General features: G+C 38.4%; 2 protein-coding genes and 1 long non-coding RNA gene across 22 annotated transcripts in view; 2 read left to right on the top strand and 1 right to left on the bottom strand.

The window, feature by feature from the left end:
• The window catches only part of fog (folded gastrulation), a 64,208-nt gene extending 57,433 nt beyond the window's left edge, over positions 1 to 6,775 (top strand). For all 3 annotated transcript variants that reach the window (XM_020948027.2, XM_020948029.2, XM_086835371.1), the window contains one exon: positions 3,352 to 6,775. In XM_020948027.2, the coding sequence (XP_020803686.2) occupies positions 3,413 to 5,743 (2,331 nt within the window). In that variant the 5' untranslated portion in view covers positions 3,352 to 3,412 and the 3' untranslated portion in view covers positions 5,744 to 6,775. The remainder of the gene's footprint in view (positions 1 to 3,351) is intronic.
• The window catches only part of LOC147643180 (uncharacterized), a 335,120-nt gene that overhangs the window by 55,909 nt on the left and 263,013 nt on the right, over positions 1 to 16,198 (bottom strand). For 3 of the 18 annotated variants that reach the window (XR_015272242.1, XR_015272245.1, XR_015272244.1), the window contains 2 exons: positions 14,052 to 14,231; positions 7,216 to 8,225 (listed from right to left, as the gene is read on the bottom strand). The exons of 13 other annotated variants lie outside the window; for them this stretch is intronic. The gene's annotated coding sequence lies outside the window, so the exon portion shown is untranslated. Of the gene's footprint in view, positions 1 to 7,215; positions 8,226 to 12,417; positions 13,082 to 14,051; positions 14,232 to 16,198 lie in introns of those variants that run through there. 2 more of the 18 variants (XR_015272243.1, XR_015272241.1) reach the window with 1 other exon arrangement.
• LOC147643181 (uncharacterized) lies at positions 7,765 to 14,346 on the top strand. The gene is made up of 3 exons (XR_015272246.1): positions 7,765 to 8,191; positions 8,738 to 8,869; positions 14,033 to 14,346. It is a non-coding gene; the product is annotated as an uncharacterized LOC147643181 (long non-coding RNA).

Below are 16,198 nucleotides of genomic sequence, written 5' to 3'. Positions count from 1 at the left end.
CGAGCAGGAGGAGGAGCAGGACTCCAATGAATGAATGTTAGGGAAGACCAATGTCCGACCCTTTTTCTGTGTTGAAGCATGAGGTTTGGGGTGTAGTTTTTCCGGGGTATTTCAGGGGGTATTTCAGGGGGTATTTCAGAGAGTATTTCGTGTATATTTCAGGGGGCTTTCGTTTTGCCGAAATAGCAGTTGATGCCTGGTGACAGGCGCCGGGGAGTCCGGTAGTCGTCACATGTCCGCCAAATAGTTGGATTCCAGGCTGGACAGTAACAGAGATACAGATACAGATACAGATATGGGGAGAGAGAGATACAGCTGCAGATACAGATACATTTACGGCTGCAGATACAGATACGAGGGGGAAAGAACCCTTCATAAATATAGATTAGCTGAAAATCGAAATCAGGGAAATAGAGCATTGCATTATTGGGCGGCCAGTCAAGTAATGATGGGTTACAACCGAAATGGATTGAATGATTGCAAATCCCTAAATTGCATTTAAGAGACAATTAACTTTAAGCAAAAGCCAGTAATTTTGTAAAGGAATTACATACATGAGAAATTAAAAAGAGGGAAAGGGAATAAGTTATTTAAAATAAAGGAAAGTTGAGTAGGGATACACCTTGAAGTTTTTATAAGAGTTTAATGCATCTTCCCCCATTTTGTTTATTGTGACTTACTTTATAAATTAAAAGAATTAATATTTCGTTTTAAATTTTCATAAAAAAATTCATATTTTCTGGGACATATTTGCATACTTATATTCAAAGTTGTGTCGGTATCTCTTTCATTCTTTTTTAGCTGAGAATTGGGTCGCTATTTTAGGCAGCAATGTGCACAACGATATATATGCATCTAATATTCCAAAATACTTTTCAAACTTCAAGACAAATACTATGTAATCGTGTATACTCTTTCTTTTCTGTACCCCCAACTTAAAATTCAATACAATTTAACCCAGTTTCATGGGATCGACTTGCTGCGGGTGTCAAAGTCATTGCTTTATATAATAACGTTACCGTTATGACATTAACCTTATCGTTTCTATATATATAAAGTATAAAGTATATATATATAGTAGGTACTTGACATTCAGAAGCAAGACACACAAGAAACCCCGAAACTTTGAGGGGAACAAAAACAAAAGGCAAAAACAATAACCCGAATGGTGCGATGGAATGAGTGGTTTTACGACCGATACGCCGCGACACAAGACACAAGGCACACGCACTCGAACGGATTCCCCGATACCCTGATACCCTGATACCCGGATTCTCCGATTCTCAAACTCTCCGGTTCCAAACAGAGCTATTAACAAGTAATAATGACAGCGGCGGCAATAACAGCCATAAACTCGAGTGCAACAGTTAGAAAAGTCGCGGTCGCAGTGCCACACACTTGAACTCATAAATTCCAAGAACCCGCAGATAACCTACATATATATATATATAAATTTTATACATATATATATATATATATTCTAGGTATATATGTACATACATGCGTGTGGGACTGTCCCGCTTCCACGCTCGGTACTTGTCTTGTATAAATAAACATTTTGTGCGTGCCACCGATTTTTCCCCTCAGTTTTTCCTCGTGTGTGTTGCTTGTGCCCTCAAGCTAAGTGCAACAGAAACACCAACAGCAACACCAACAGCAACAGCAACACCAACAGCAACACCAACAGTAACACCAACAGCAACAGCAGCAGCAGAAACAGCCACTGTTAAAACAATAATAACAACTATAGCAGTTACAGCAGCAAATAATATTAATAATAACAGCAGCCTTTAGAGTAACTTTTGCAACCAGATAAGGAACTCTTAGGAGAAACATCAGCAAAATCTGATACTTATAACACTGATAACAGTAACTTTTATACAAAAAACATTAATTTTTTTACAATAACAGAGATAAGGGAAACTTTTACAGTAGAACAAGAGCTGCTGATATTTATAATAGCATCTCCTGTAATAATAACATCAACTGTTACAGCAATGTTAATGATAACAACAACTACTGCAAATATAACAGTAACAGCCTTAACAGTCCCCAAAGCAAGCAGCAACAAAATGTTGCGTTTATCGTTGTTATTATTGTTATAGTTGTTGTTGTTGTTATTATTATTGTTATTATTACTATTGTTATTAATGTATACATAGCTGTTGTTGATTATGACAACACCGATGATGACTGACTGATGTGATGAGAGATAGTGTGATATATGTACATATATACAATATATGAGTCGCGGGCCCTCTGTTATTGTTGTTGTAATTGTTTGTTGTTGTTATTGTCGTTGTTGTTGGTGTGTGCAAGGGGAACCGTTGATATAACCATTAAGACGATGCTCGATGCTTACAATCTTTGTTGTCGTCTTCAACTTTGAATCCAAATCCTCCTCCATGCAATACAGTGGCTGTGGCAGTTCAAAAGGGTTGTTAATATTGAAAAATATAAGTTCAACATGAAAGGAATATATATTTTCGAAGCTATAAGTACGATTTTTAGTGTATTATAATATCAGTCAGAAGCTTAAAACTAAGTGAAGGAGTCATTTCCGACCCTATAAATCATATATATTCTTGATCAGCATCAACAGGGAAATTTTTCTGGAAATATTTGGGCAAAAAAAATTGTTTTCCAAAAATTTGCCATTTTTTGAAAAAAAGGAAAGGGGTTACTTCGTCAAAATGTTAAAAAATTGACAAAAATTTGAATTTTTTAACATTTTTAACTGAGTATGCAGATTTATTACCCTACTAAAAACTAACATAAGAACGCTTTCCGATTTGAAATTAGTGTACTTTTAGCTAAGTTATGAGATTTACGAAATTTTGATTTGCCCTGAAAAATGACCATAAATTACTTTCCATCTCATTTGTTCTTCTTGGTTTTTTAAGGTTTTTAATATAATTTATTTAGTTATAAGCCTGAATAACTTATTTGGTCTGGCATACCCTATTAAGTATTATGCAAATTATTCTTTATTGAAATTAATATAACAAATTATACATTTCTTTATGAATATAGTGAAGTCTAGTTTATGATTTTGAGTACTCATTTTCACAACAAGTTCCATTGTAACCCCACTGTCTTGTGTGAGGGAGAGAACCGGTATTTGCTGTTATTGTATAGTTCCCTTTTGGAGGAGGAGCTGGAGGGCAGCGGGTGCTCCAAAAGGGGCAGAAGAACAGCTGCTAGTGTTGCCGTTGACAAAGCGCATTGGGTGGCTTCCACCGTCACTTCCTGCTGCTGTTCCCCTCCCTCTCCACTTTCTTGTTCTTTGTAATACCTTATTTTGTATATATTTAACTTACACTTATTGCTTTTCCCTGTCTGCTTTTTCAGGGCCACCAGCAGTGAGCAGGAGCAGCATTACTAGCTAACTAGTTGCAGGTGCAGACCAAAGATGGCACCGCGCCTGGCGGTGATCTTGGCGCTAACGGTTGCGGTGGCCTTCGTCGCCGGACTGCCCATCACATCGCGTCCCATCGAGGGCAATGCCCAGCGGATGGCCTGGGAGGATTGGATCAACTTGGATCCCGTTCAGAAAACACTTGAGAAGGAGAAGAAGGTGACGGCCAAATCGATATTCACGCTCCCCTACCGCAATTGTCCGCCGAACCACAAGCTCTTCAAGGATACCTGCATACTCATCAGTCAAATCGATAGCACAGATGTCCTCAAGCAGGAGTTGATCCTGGCCGGTGGAGTGGGAGTTAAGCCCATTCTGGACTACGACTATGACAGTGACAGTGATGATGATGCTAGCGGTGAGTCTCAGTACGATTTGTCTGATATACAACAGCAACAGCAGCAGCAGCAACAGCAGCAACAGCAGCAGCAGCAGCAGCAACATCATCAACTGGATCAACCATTTCCCATACACATTGGCGGCCTTGGTGGGAACGAGGACCAGGCGCTGCCCAGTGAGAATGCTCCGTTAAAGTTTAATATATTTGAAAAGTTCCCAACGGGCACTGGGGAGCCCGAGGTGGAGGTGGACGTGGATCTGGACCAGGACATGCTAGGTAGCATTGCAAACTCAACCACATCCACATCCACTTCCACAGAGGCGAGCACAACAGCAACAGCAATAGCAACACCTGCAGCAACACCTGCAGCAACTGCCACAGCATTGAGTGGCAATCGCATTGCTGGCGGGGATTTGCTGGCAGCTTCCAGCAATGCAATGTCCACAACCACAACACTCATGGAGAACACCAGCAGCAGCAACAGTAGCAGCAACAGTAGCAGCAGCAACAGTAGCAGCAGCAGCAACAGTACCCTGGAAATTGGCCAGGTGGAGGCCATTGTTGTGCCGGCGGGTCAGCAGCCGCAGGATGGTTCATCAGTGCAACTGGTCACCAGTTCCCTCATCGATGTCGATGATGCCTCTGATACCACTACCAATGCGGATGCAAATGTTGCTCCTCTTCTGGAGAATTTAAAACCCAATGCCAATGCGGAGGCGGATCTGGCTCAACTGCTCAAGGTCGACGCCTTTCTGCCGGCCAGTCAAGATGCCAGCATTGAGTTAATGCCGCCGCCTTTCAGTCATCGCCGTGTGGCGCCGCCATTGAGCGCTGTTTTGGATGTGAAAACCATACAACAGGAACAGGATTCCAGCGAAGAGGAGCCAGTGGAGGAGGAGACCACCACAGATATTGTGCCAGCTGATGAGAATGATGATGATGATGATGACGATGATGAAGAGGAGTGGTCCACCACAGTCACTGGCGAGACAACGGATACCAGCGATGCGGAGGCGGCAACAGAGACACAGTCTGAACCTCAGCCATATCCGCCATCTGCGGAGACCAAGATAGATGAACATGAAAATCATCGCCTGGTCTTGATAAAATCGAAAGTGGAACCTGTTCAGGTGACAACAACAACAGCAGCAGCAGCAGCAGCATCAGAAGCAGCAACAGCATCAGAAGCAGCAGCAGCTGATGTGGGCACCTCCACTGACCGGTTTCATTATCAGACAAGTCCAGGGGAAGGCGGCACAGTGACAACAGCAGCAACAATCCCACCACCGATCATGCAGAACGATGACAATGACAATTTAATGACAAATACTATAGGCGGCAAGGAGACACATCAAGATGATGAAGAGGATGCTGTGGCCAAAGAATTGCGTCTCATCAATGCCTTGGTAAAAAGTAGCAAGCGAAAGCAGCAGCAGCTGAGACAGGAGCCAGAAACATCCGAGTTACCTTTAACCACCGAGGAATCCTACTCATCGTCGTCATCATCATCAACATCAACAGCAGTGTCAGAGACGGCATCAGTCTCATCCACCACCGTCGCAAATTGGTCAAAGGTGATGCCGCAATTAAGCACGAGCAGTACAGCAACAGCAGCAGCAACATCCAGCATTGCTAATGAGAGCAGCACTGCAGCAGCAGCAGCAGCAACATCCACTGAAACCGAGGGAGAAGCAACATCAGAAGCATCCGCAACAGCAACACATTTAAGTATTAATAATCGTAGCCATAGGAATAGTAAAATAATTAGAGTAGAGCAAGCTAGCGAAGAGCCAGCAGCAGCAACAGCAGGAGCAGCAACAGCAACAGCAGCAACATCATCCAAAAGCGATGGCTACACACCCTTCTGGTGGCTGCCGAATATAGGTTGGAGTCTGGAGCGGCAGATGGATCGCAATGGTGAGGATCGATCGCTGTTGCTTAGGTTCTTTAGCTCCTTTGGAGGCAGGGATGGCAAAAGCCACTAGTGGGTGCAATGTCCAGCAGCAGCAGCAACAGCAGCAGCAGCAGCAGCAGCAGCAGCAGCAACAGCAGCAGCAGCAGCAGCAGCAGCAGCAGCAGCAGCAGCAGCAGCAACAGCAGCAACTCCCTAGCTCTAAACGAGAGCCACAGTGGAGGTTTGAAAGCAAATGTTGTGTGTGTAGTCCAGTGTAGTGTGTCGTTTCAATTGCATGTTGAAGTTTGTTCACAGTTGCACCTTTCTTTTGCACCTTAATTAATAATTAAATCCCCTCTTAAATATATTTATTATTTCTCCTTGTTCGTTTTTTTTTTTTAAATGATTTTTATGCCAAATTGTAAATAGCAAATTGTAATTCAATTCTAGCAACAACTTGTACTCTTTCCACACATATATATGTACTATTATTTTTTTGGTGTTAACTAAAGTGCTGCAGTTTTTTTTTAAGTTGTTGATTTAATTTTAGTGCAAATATATAGGGTATTTTTTGTATTTTTTTGAATATTATTATTATTTTTTTTTTATATATTATTAATACAATAGTTTTATGTGCCTGCTGCTGGCGTTGCGCTGCGAACCGTAGCAATATTTAATTGTGATTATTTACGTGTAGAACTTAGGCTTAGTCCGATTGATTGTTTAGGTTTAGGCTAAGATGTAATTGCTGTTTACGAAAAGAAAAGGAATATACTCTCCGCATATATATATATATATAATTTTTAATAACAATATTATTATTATTTGCTGTCTCTGTGTACATATATATATATATATGCTTACTACTTATTACCACTACGTGTACCACTGTAAAAGCCATTCAAATCGAAGCAATTCAATTTCTTTTTTAGATTTTAAGCCTACTATATATTTATATGTCTATCGATTGTAATGCATGTACATAGTTATACGAAAAGCCAAGTGCGTTGTCAATACAAATATATATATACATTTTTTTTTTTGGAAATTCAAACAACAAGAAAGTAACCCAAAAACAACCAAAGTTCTGAATGAAAAAGAAAACAAATGCACTTAAAATTAAGATCGGTTTTCAATCTTGTATTTTTTTTTTATTGGGGTGTAAGAATTTTGCTCAAGATTTAATGGTCTGTTCAGACTATGAATTGAGTGCGATTATGCGGGATTTGGGACAAACTTTCAGTTGAAGGAAGAAGCCCATTCAATCGTAATGCCCACCTGCCACGCGACGACTTCATTTCACCTCAGAACTTGGCCAAATTGGCTGAGCTGCCAAGTGAAACTGAAATTGCAAAAGCTGTGAATTCAAACTTCAAAACTTCCGAGGAGGCGGCCAGAAATCAACAAAAAAGGAAACCCAGGCAGTTGCCCTTTTCTGTGTCCATCCATTTTGGCATTTCTGGGACAGATGGAAGACGGCCTTTGAGTGGCGGCAACTGGGCTCAAAGAGTTGGCCAAAACTCATTGCGAAAAAAGGGAGACTTGGAGAAAACAAGTGGTAAGTTATATTTTGATCATTTTATTATCAAGTTAAATAGTAAGATTGATTATTAATTTGATTTTTCTTTTAATTGTAAGTGTTTTATAAATAATATAAATTTATTAAAGATAACATTTGCTATTTCCAGTCCAGTCTAATTAACTAGAAGTTAATTTAGTTTGTAGGAAAGTAAAATCTTACAAAATTATTTTAATATATATATTAAAATCTATTCTTTTTTTGCAGTGTACCAAAAGGCAAATATAAAAAGCCTCGATTGGCAATGCAAACGACAGCTGCCTCTGTCTGAATCCATTTCGCCTTTTTTGAAAGATGGAAACAAAATCAGCTTCAACTAGCAGGAAGCAGCAGCAGCAGCAACAACTTGCAGCAGCAGCAGCAGCAGCAACAACTTGCAGCAGCAGCAGCAGCAACAACTTGCAGCAGCAGCAGCAGCAGCAGCAGCAGGAACAGCAACTAGGAGCAGTCGTCGTTGCCGAAAAATAACGTGTCGCTGGTATGTAGGTGTTTGCACATTAGAAAGAATTTTAGCATTTCTCCAGGGAACAGTCATCCCTTCCCCCTGCCCGAGTTTCCACTCCGTTTTTCCTTATTCCCTTTCTCCTGGCTTGGGTTTTTCCTGTTTTTTTTTTTTATGTTTTTTTCGTTTTGGTAAACATATGCAGACGGCATGTTTAACATGGCGAATAAAATCATGTGTGCCGGCTGCTGCTGTGTGTGTTTGCCTAACGAGCTGCATTAGTCGCTGATTGCAGCAGCTGCAGCTGGGATCTGAGTCGGAATATGAATGTGAATTTGGAAACGCATCTTGCTTCCGGCCTAAATATCACCTGCAATTTTTTCTTTATTTGCAGCGTTTTTTTTTTTCTGTATTTTTGCTCAGATTCTCTTTATTTTTGTAGGGGAGAAATACAACAACACCCGGGCGCCATCTTTGGGCTGGAGCTGGCTGTGATTTTTATGCTGCCTACTTTCAGGGTGAGTTTTTAGTTTCCTCTTTTACAGTGGCGTCCTAAATAAAGCATAGAAAAATAAAAATTAAAGGGTTTGTTACATACAAAAAATTAAAGTGATATAATAAAATAATATGAAATAAAAAATTAATATAAAATCTTTAAAAATAACTAGAAAATTATAGAAAAAAAACATTAAATATTGTTTTTATACCCTTGCTAGGTATTTTAAGTCTAGTTAAAATAAATGTGAAGGAGTCATTTGCGACCCTATAAATCATATATATTCTTGATCAGCATTAACAGGGGAATTGTTCTAGCTATAGCTGGCCGAAAAAAATTTTTTTTCAGAAATTTTCCATTTTTTGCAAAAAAGGAAAGGGGTTACATCATTAAAATTTCAAAAAATCGGCCAAAAATTCACATTTTAAATGGAGTATGCAACTTTGTTAACCAGCAAAAAACTAACATAGGAACGCTTTCCAAATTGAAATTAATGCATTTTTGGCTTAGTTATGAGATTTTTAAATTATGATTTGTCGCTAAAATTCTTGTATTTTTCTCCTTCTAGGCTCCGCCTCTGTGTAATAATTGGTTAAATGGAAAAGCATCCGGAGAGTGCCCTGCCATGACTATTAAAATCTCAATAACTGTAAAATGCTTGCCATACACTTGAGAAAAAAAGGCGAAAAGGGGATTGGGGGTAAGTGAGGCGGGAATGGGCTTAAAAGCGTCGTCGATCCTGTCTCTCTCTGGCTCTGTGTGTGTGTTTGGGTGTAAGCCTGCCGTTGGCAAAAGGAAACTTCTGTTTATTTAACTATTAAGCAGAAGTGCACACACACACACACACACACAGGGAGAGAGGATAGTATCTGTGTGTGTGCATAAAATATAAATGAAACGGCGCCTAATGCTTGGCAATACAAAGTCTCAATGTGTTGTGCAGTATTTTAGTTTTCAATGCCTGAGCTTTTATGCAAAGCAAACAAGCAACTCACACACACACACACACACACACACACATAAATGGTGCACTGCAAGAAAAAATGGAGGCTTGCAAAATATATTTAATTAAAATCAATAATAAAGTAAAGCAATAAAGGAAGTAATAGTAATAAATTAAATTAAATTAAATCATGAAAATGTTCTCTGCATTTCTATTCCTTTATAAATATGAATTATTTTTTATTAATTTTCAAAATAATTTGTCCCAGTGTACCGCACATACATGCATAATTTTTCAGTGTACATATTTGTGTTTGTATTTACCAGTTGAAGCATTAGCCATTGTCTGACTAACAAACCAGCCAACAAGGGCTCACCAAACCGTCCCCGGCCCCGGCCACGCCCATCCTTTTAGCTCCCGCCCTTCCCACTGATAACCACCCATTTTTAGTATCCCCATACTCCGCCCCGTTTTTGTGCAGTGCACTGAGCTGGGCTGAGCTGGTCCTCCCCTTGCCCTTAGCCCCGCCGCCCATGGCCACTGAACTGAAGCCTCACAACAATCTGCTCAATGAATCTCAATAAGTTTGTCATGGCGGCGTGGCTAATGCAAGTAAGTGTGTGTGTGTGTCGAGTGTGTGTGCGCATTATTTGCATTTGTGTGCGTGTGCTAAATCAAGCGGTAATTGGTTCTTCGCCTGCCATTTCCACTGTTGTTTATATAATTGAAACTAACACAAATAAAGTGCAAAAGCTTTCTGATTATGGGGATTTGCGCCTGCCACAAAATGAGCGTGGCTCAAGCTGGCTCCCATTTTCCCTTTTCCCCTTGGATTTTCCCGCTTTTCCACACCCATACACACACACGCACACTGCCAACGGCAATTGCTTGAGGGGGCGGCATGCGGTAACAATGGCTGCAAGTCGCCCCTGCGGAACAGTGGAGACAAAAGCGTAATAAATTACAAATAATGAATAATAAATAAATAAATTGTTATTGTTGTTAAACTTATTTGTTGTTGTAGGTATAAATATATATATTTTAATATTTTTATTGATTTTTTTAAATTTTTACACATATTTTACAGCGCAAAATACGCTAAATTGATATTTTAAAATTAAAGTTCCCGCCATATATGATCTAAAATGTAGAATTCGCTGACCTCCATATGTGGTCTAAAATTTAAGTTTACAGCCATATATGGTCTAAAAGTATGAACTCATTAACCGCCAGATATGAATTCCAATTTGAACGGCGATAAATTGCTTTTAGTCTGCGCTAACTGTTATACGTCGATCTTGAGATGGTTTGAAACTTGGGATCTTTATAACAGTTTCTGATGGTTCTGCGTCGCCTTCTGCTGATTTCTGTTCGCCTGGTACTCCGGATCGGAAAATGGTCAATTTGGTTGGTTGGCATCAGTGATGCTGAGAGTATCGTGGTGAAAAGTAAGATGCCTTTTTTCCCAATTTTTCAATATAGCTAGAAGAGCATCACTGGTGGAAAGTGAGATGCCTTCTTTTTCTCCAATTTTGCAAATTTGTAAGATGCCTTTTTCCCAATATTGCAATATAGCTAAATGAGCATCACTTGTGGAAAGTAAGATGACTTTTTTTCCCAACTGTGCATAATAGCTTAATGAGCATCATTGGTGGAAAGTAAGATGCCTTTTTTTCCCAATTTTGCAATATAGCTAAATGAGCATCACTGGTGGAAAGTAAAATCCATTTTTTCCCAATTTTGCAATATAGCTAAATGAGGATCACTGGTAGAAAGTAAGATGCCTTTTTTTCCCAATTTTGCAATATAGCTAGATGAGCATCACTGGTGTAAAGTAAGATGCCTTTTTTTCCCAACTGTGCAATATAGCTAAATGAGCATCACTGGTGGAAAGTAAGATGCCTTTTTTTCCCAATATTGCAATATAGCTAGATGAGCATCACTGGTGGAAAGTAAGATGCCTTTTTTTCCCAACTGTGCAATATAGCTAAATGAGCATCACTGGTGGAAAGTAAGATGCCTTTTTTTCCCAATTTTGCAATATAGCTAGATGAGCATCATTGGTGTAAAGTAAGATGCCTTTTTTTCCCAACTGTGCAATATAGCTAAATGAGCATCACTGGTGGAAAGTAAGATGCCTTTTTTTCCCAATATTGCAATATAGCTAGATGAGCATCACTGGTGGAAAGTAAGATGCCTTTTTTTCCCAACTGTGCAATATAGCTAAATGAGCATCACTGGTGGAAAGTAAGATGCCTTTTTTTCCCAATATTGCAATATAGCTAAATGAGCATCACTGGTGGAAGTAAGATGCCTTTTTTTCCCAATTTTGCAATATAGCTAAATGAGCATCACTGGTGGTGCAATATTGGGAAAAAAAGGCATCTTACTTTCCACCAGTGATGCTCATCTAGCTATATTGCAATATTGGGAAAAAAAGGCATCTTACTTTCCACCAGTGATGCTCATTTAGCTATATTGCAATATTGGGAAAAAAAGGCATCTTACTTCCACCAGTGATGCTCATTTAGCTATATTGCAAAATTGGGAAAAAAAGGCATCTTACTTTACACCAGTGATGCTCATCTAGCTATATTGCAAAATTGGGAAAAAAAGGCATCTTACTTTCCACCAGTGATGCTCAGTTAGCTATATTGCACAGTTGGGAAAAAAAGGCATCTTACTTTCCACCAGTGATGCTCATCTAGCTATTATGCACAGTTGGGAAAAAAAAGGCATCTTACTTCCACCAGTGATGCTCATTTAGCTATGTTGCAATATTGGGAAAAAAAGGCATCTTACTTTCTACCAGTGATGCTCAATTAGCTATATTGCAAAATTGGGAAAAAAAGGCATCTTACTTTCTACCAGTGATGCTCATCTAGCTATATTGCAAAATTGGGAAAAAAAAGGCATCTTACTTTCCACCAGTGATGCTCATTTAGCTATATTGCAAAATTGGGAAAAAAAAATGCATCTTTCCACCAGTGATGCTTATTTAGATAAAATGCAAAATTGGAAAAAAAAGGCATCTTACTTTCCACCAGTGATGCTCATTTAGCTATATTGCAAAATTGGGAAAAAAAATGCATCTTTCCACCAGTGATGCTTATTTAGATAAAATGCAAAATTGGAAAAAAAAAGGCATCTTACTTTCCACCAGTGATGCTCATCTAGCTATATTGCACAGTTGGGAGAAAATGCTATCTGACTTGCCAGTAGAGATGCATAACTTGGTTTATTGCGTTTTTTGGACATTATGGCATCGTATTGGCTGCCAAAGATCTAGCTAAGAAACCGCCAAATGTACTAAATTGGTATTTATTTTTATATTATTTATAAAATCTCACAAAAATCGTTCAAAACAGTGAATTTATAACTTTTATTATACATTTATCGATGGAAGGTATATATATTCATCCTATGTTGCATAGCATTTGGCCCACTGTTCAGCCCAACCATAAAAGCCAAGACTTGAGGGGCGAAAGTGCGAGTGCGTGTGCTTGATTACTGCCGTAAGCCCGGGTGTGTGTGCGTTTGCTTACTTAAGCTGCTGTTAACTTAAGTATAACAATGATAAGGATAACGTCGGGCATTCAAGCTACCTTCTGCTCCTGCTCCTTTTCCCTGCTCTTTCCTGCTCGAAAACCCCACCTCGAACACGTGTTTGCACCTTATTTATTTGCCACTCTCAGCCATTGGTTTCAGCCACTTGCTCAAACATTTCAGTTAAGTAATTGGAATGGCTAAGATTGGGCTTTAGTGGCAGTTGGCTAAAGCATATAGCCAGACGTATCCTTGGGGCTTAGTTTAGCTCATTACCCCGCAAGGCATTCGCATTCGTCCTGCAACTCAATTAATGGAAATGGATGGAAATTGCATTTAAATAGCGTTGCTTCATTATATTTTTGTGGCTGTGATGAGCATGAATCCTGGCAGGACTCGGATTAAGGTATCCGCTGCAGCATCCTGGAAAAATTAAAATTTGTCATTATTATTATTATTATTATTATTATTATTAAACCTAAATAATAATAACTCGACATGATTTTTATTTATATTTATTTCGCACATATATTACATATTTATTAATAATTAATTATAAATTTAATAATAAATATTACTAATAATACCTGAAAATCCCGTAGTTTTTGCCAGTGCCAATGCAGTCCTTGTCCTGGGGTCATTTTGGACCATTTGCAGTCATTGCTTTCCATGAATGGTATTCCTTGTTTTTTTTTGTGTCCTTTTTAATTGAGGATAAAAGCTGTTCCAGGATGGGTGGGATAAAGGGGTGACAAAAGGTTACAACGATGTGTGTGCAGGCGGTCAGATGAGGCGGGTCCACCTCTGGCTAACAAGCGTGTTGAGCCTCCAGTGTTTTCGGTGTAATTTTTGGGCCGAAAGGCAATCTCATAATGCGTTGTCCTCGCATTCATTTCGTTGTCCGGCCGGAAGTGCCTGCCTGTCCCACCTCCTGCCCACCGTTTCCTGTGCTGCTGGCCACTTGTCATAAATAAGCAGTGCAGCTTGCAGGACTCCATCGTCGCCATCGTGCAATTTTCCGCCATTTTCCGTGCCATTCCCCGGGCTCGCACTTCGAATCCCAGGACTCTCGCTCGCATTGAACGCGCGAATTCAATTTAACGAGAAATTGCAACAATCAACGCTGCTCCTGTGCCGTACCCCAAACCCCTCACCACTTCTCTTAACCCCTTAAAACACAAACACAGACACATACACAATATACACGCACATTTACTGGACTGTGAAAAAAAAACAAGAGATGAGGTCAATCCAAATTGGGTATACTCTCTCTTATGAAGGATTTACAGGACTGGATTAATTAGCAATATACATACATCTTCATATTAATTAATATGCTACTGGTAACTAACTATATATATTTTACTTTAATAGGTATTTATACATTACCAACCTCTACTAGAAACTGGAGTACTCTGACAGGGACAAACTCAGAAAAACTCAGAAAAACAAACAATGGCAAGGATTTCGAGCAACAGGAGCCGCTGGAAAAAAAGACAAAAGGAATTGGGACCATAAAAAAAGGCAGCGTATGCCAACAATGTAATTTTGACGCTTGATCTCGGCCGGAACACTGAAAGAAAATAGTTAAGAAAATATAAGTAAAATTATATACAAATCTTTAAAATATAAATCAAAATGTATAAATAAATATATAAGAATAAATAAATATGAAACATAAAAAAAAATACATATAAATCATTCAATAAAGCCTTCACTTTCAGTTCTATATTTTTAAATAGCAGGACTCTTATTTTTTGACGTGCACTTACATACGAGAAGCAGCAGCAAAATGGCAGATGGAAAACGCGTTGGTTTCATGAGAGCAAACCAAAAAATAAAAAAAAGGGGGCAAAACCAAGAGAAAGGAACTGCATCAAAAAACTACGCTGGATAATGGACACCGAGGAATTCGCTGGCCACAATCACGAACCAAAAAGATATTAAGGTGCAGCCAGGGAACATGATTGTTAAAGGAATACTCTTTAGTTTAAGTTAATTATATATTATAAATAATATATATTTTTGTTTGGACAAGTCAAAACGTAAAAATCCCACAACTAAGCCAAAAATGCCTTAAATTCAATTCGGAAAGCACTCCTAGGTTAGTTTTTAGCAGGTTAACAAAACTGCATACCCCATTTAAAATATGAATTTTTGGTCGATTTTTGCAAATTTTCATGATGTAACCCCTTTCCTTTTTTCCGAAAAATGGGAAATTTCTGAAATTTTTTTTTTCGGTCGGCTATAGCTAGAAAGTTTCGCCTGTTGATGCTGATCAAGAATATATATGATTTATAGGGTCGGAAATGACTACTTCACTTAGTTTTAAGCTTCTGATTGAAGGGCCATTACCATTTTTTAACCGAAATTAACAATATTTTTATATGCAAATTTTCGACAAATCAAAATTTAAAAATCTCATAACTCAGCAAAAAACGCATTAATTTCAATTCGGAAAACGGCCGTATGCTAATTTTTAGCAGGTTAACAAAACTGCATACCCCATTTAAAATGTTAATTTTTTGCCGATTTTTGCAAATTTTCATGATGTAACCCCTTTCCTTTTTTCCGAAAAATGGAAAATTTCAGAAAAAATTGTTTTTCGGCCGGATATGGCTTAAAAGATTTGCCTGTTGATTCTAATCAAGAATATATATCATTTATAGGGTCGGAAATGACTCCTTCACTTAGTTTTAAGCTTCTGACTGAAGGTCCATTACCATTTTTGTACCGATATTAACGATATTATTATATGAAATTTTTCGACATATCAAAATTTAAAAATCTCATAACTAAGCCAAAAACACATTAATTTCAATTCGGAAAACGGTCGTATGCTAATTTTTAGCAGGTTAACAAAACTGCATACTCAATTTAAAATGTGAATTTTTGGCCGATTTTTGCAAATTTTCATGATGTAACCCCTTTCCTTTTTTCCGAAAAATGGAAAATTTCAGAAAAAATTGTTTTTCGGCCGGATATGGCTTAAAAGATTTGCCTGTTGATTCTAATCAAGAATATATATCATTTATAGGGTCGGAAATGACTCCTTCACTTAGTTTTAAGCTTCTGACTGAAGGTCCATTACCATTTTTGTACCGATATTAACGATATTATTATATGAAATTTTTCGACATATCAAAATTTAAAAATCTCATAACTAAGCCAAAAACACATTAATTTCATTTCGGAAAACGGCCGTATGCTAATTTTTAGCAGGTTAACAAAACTGCATACTCCATTTAAAATGTGAATTTTTGGCCGATTTTTGCAAATTTTAATGATGTAACCCCTTTCTTTTTTTCCGAAAAATTGAACATTTCTGAAAAATTTTTTTTTCGGTCGGCTATAGCTAGAAAGATTTGTCTGTTGATGCTGATCAAGAATATACATGGTTTATAGGGTCGGAAATGACTCCTTCACTTAGTTTTAAGCTATTGACTGAAAGGGTATTACAAGGACATATTACAATATTGAATTTAATGCAGTATTTTTTAAAGAAATAGGAATAATAAGTTCTAATAAATATACAAAATG

Source organism: Drosophila serrata, unplaced genomic scaffold, assembly GCF_035046125.1.
Source record: "Drosophila serrata isolate PLE 108 unplaced genomic scaffold, ASM3504612v1 contig_276, whole genome shotgun sequence".
Taxonomy (NCBI): domain Eukaryota; kingdom Metazoa; phylum Arthropoda; class Insecta; order Diptera; family Drosophilidae; genus Drosophila; species Drosophila serrata.
The sequence above is the reverse complement of the archived record's forward strand: the minus strand, read 5'-3'. Positions and strand labels throughout refer to the sequence as shown.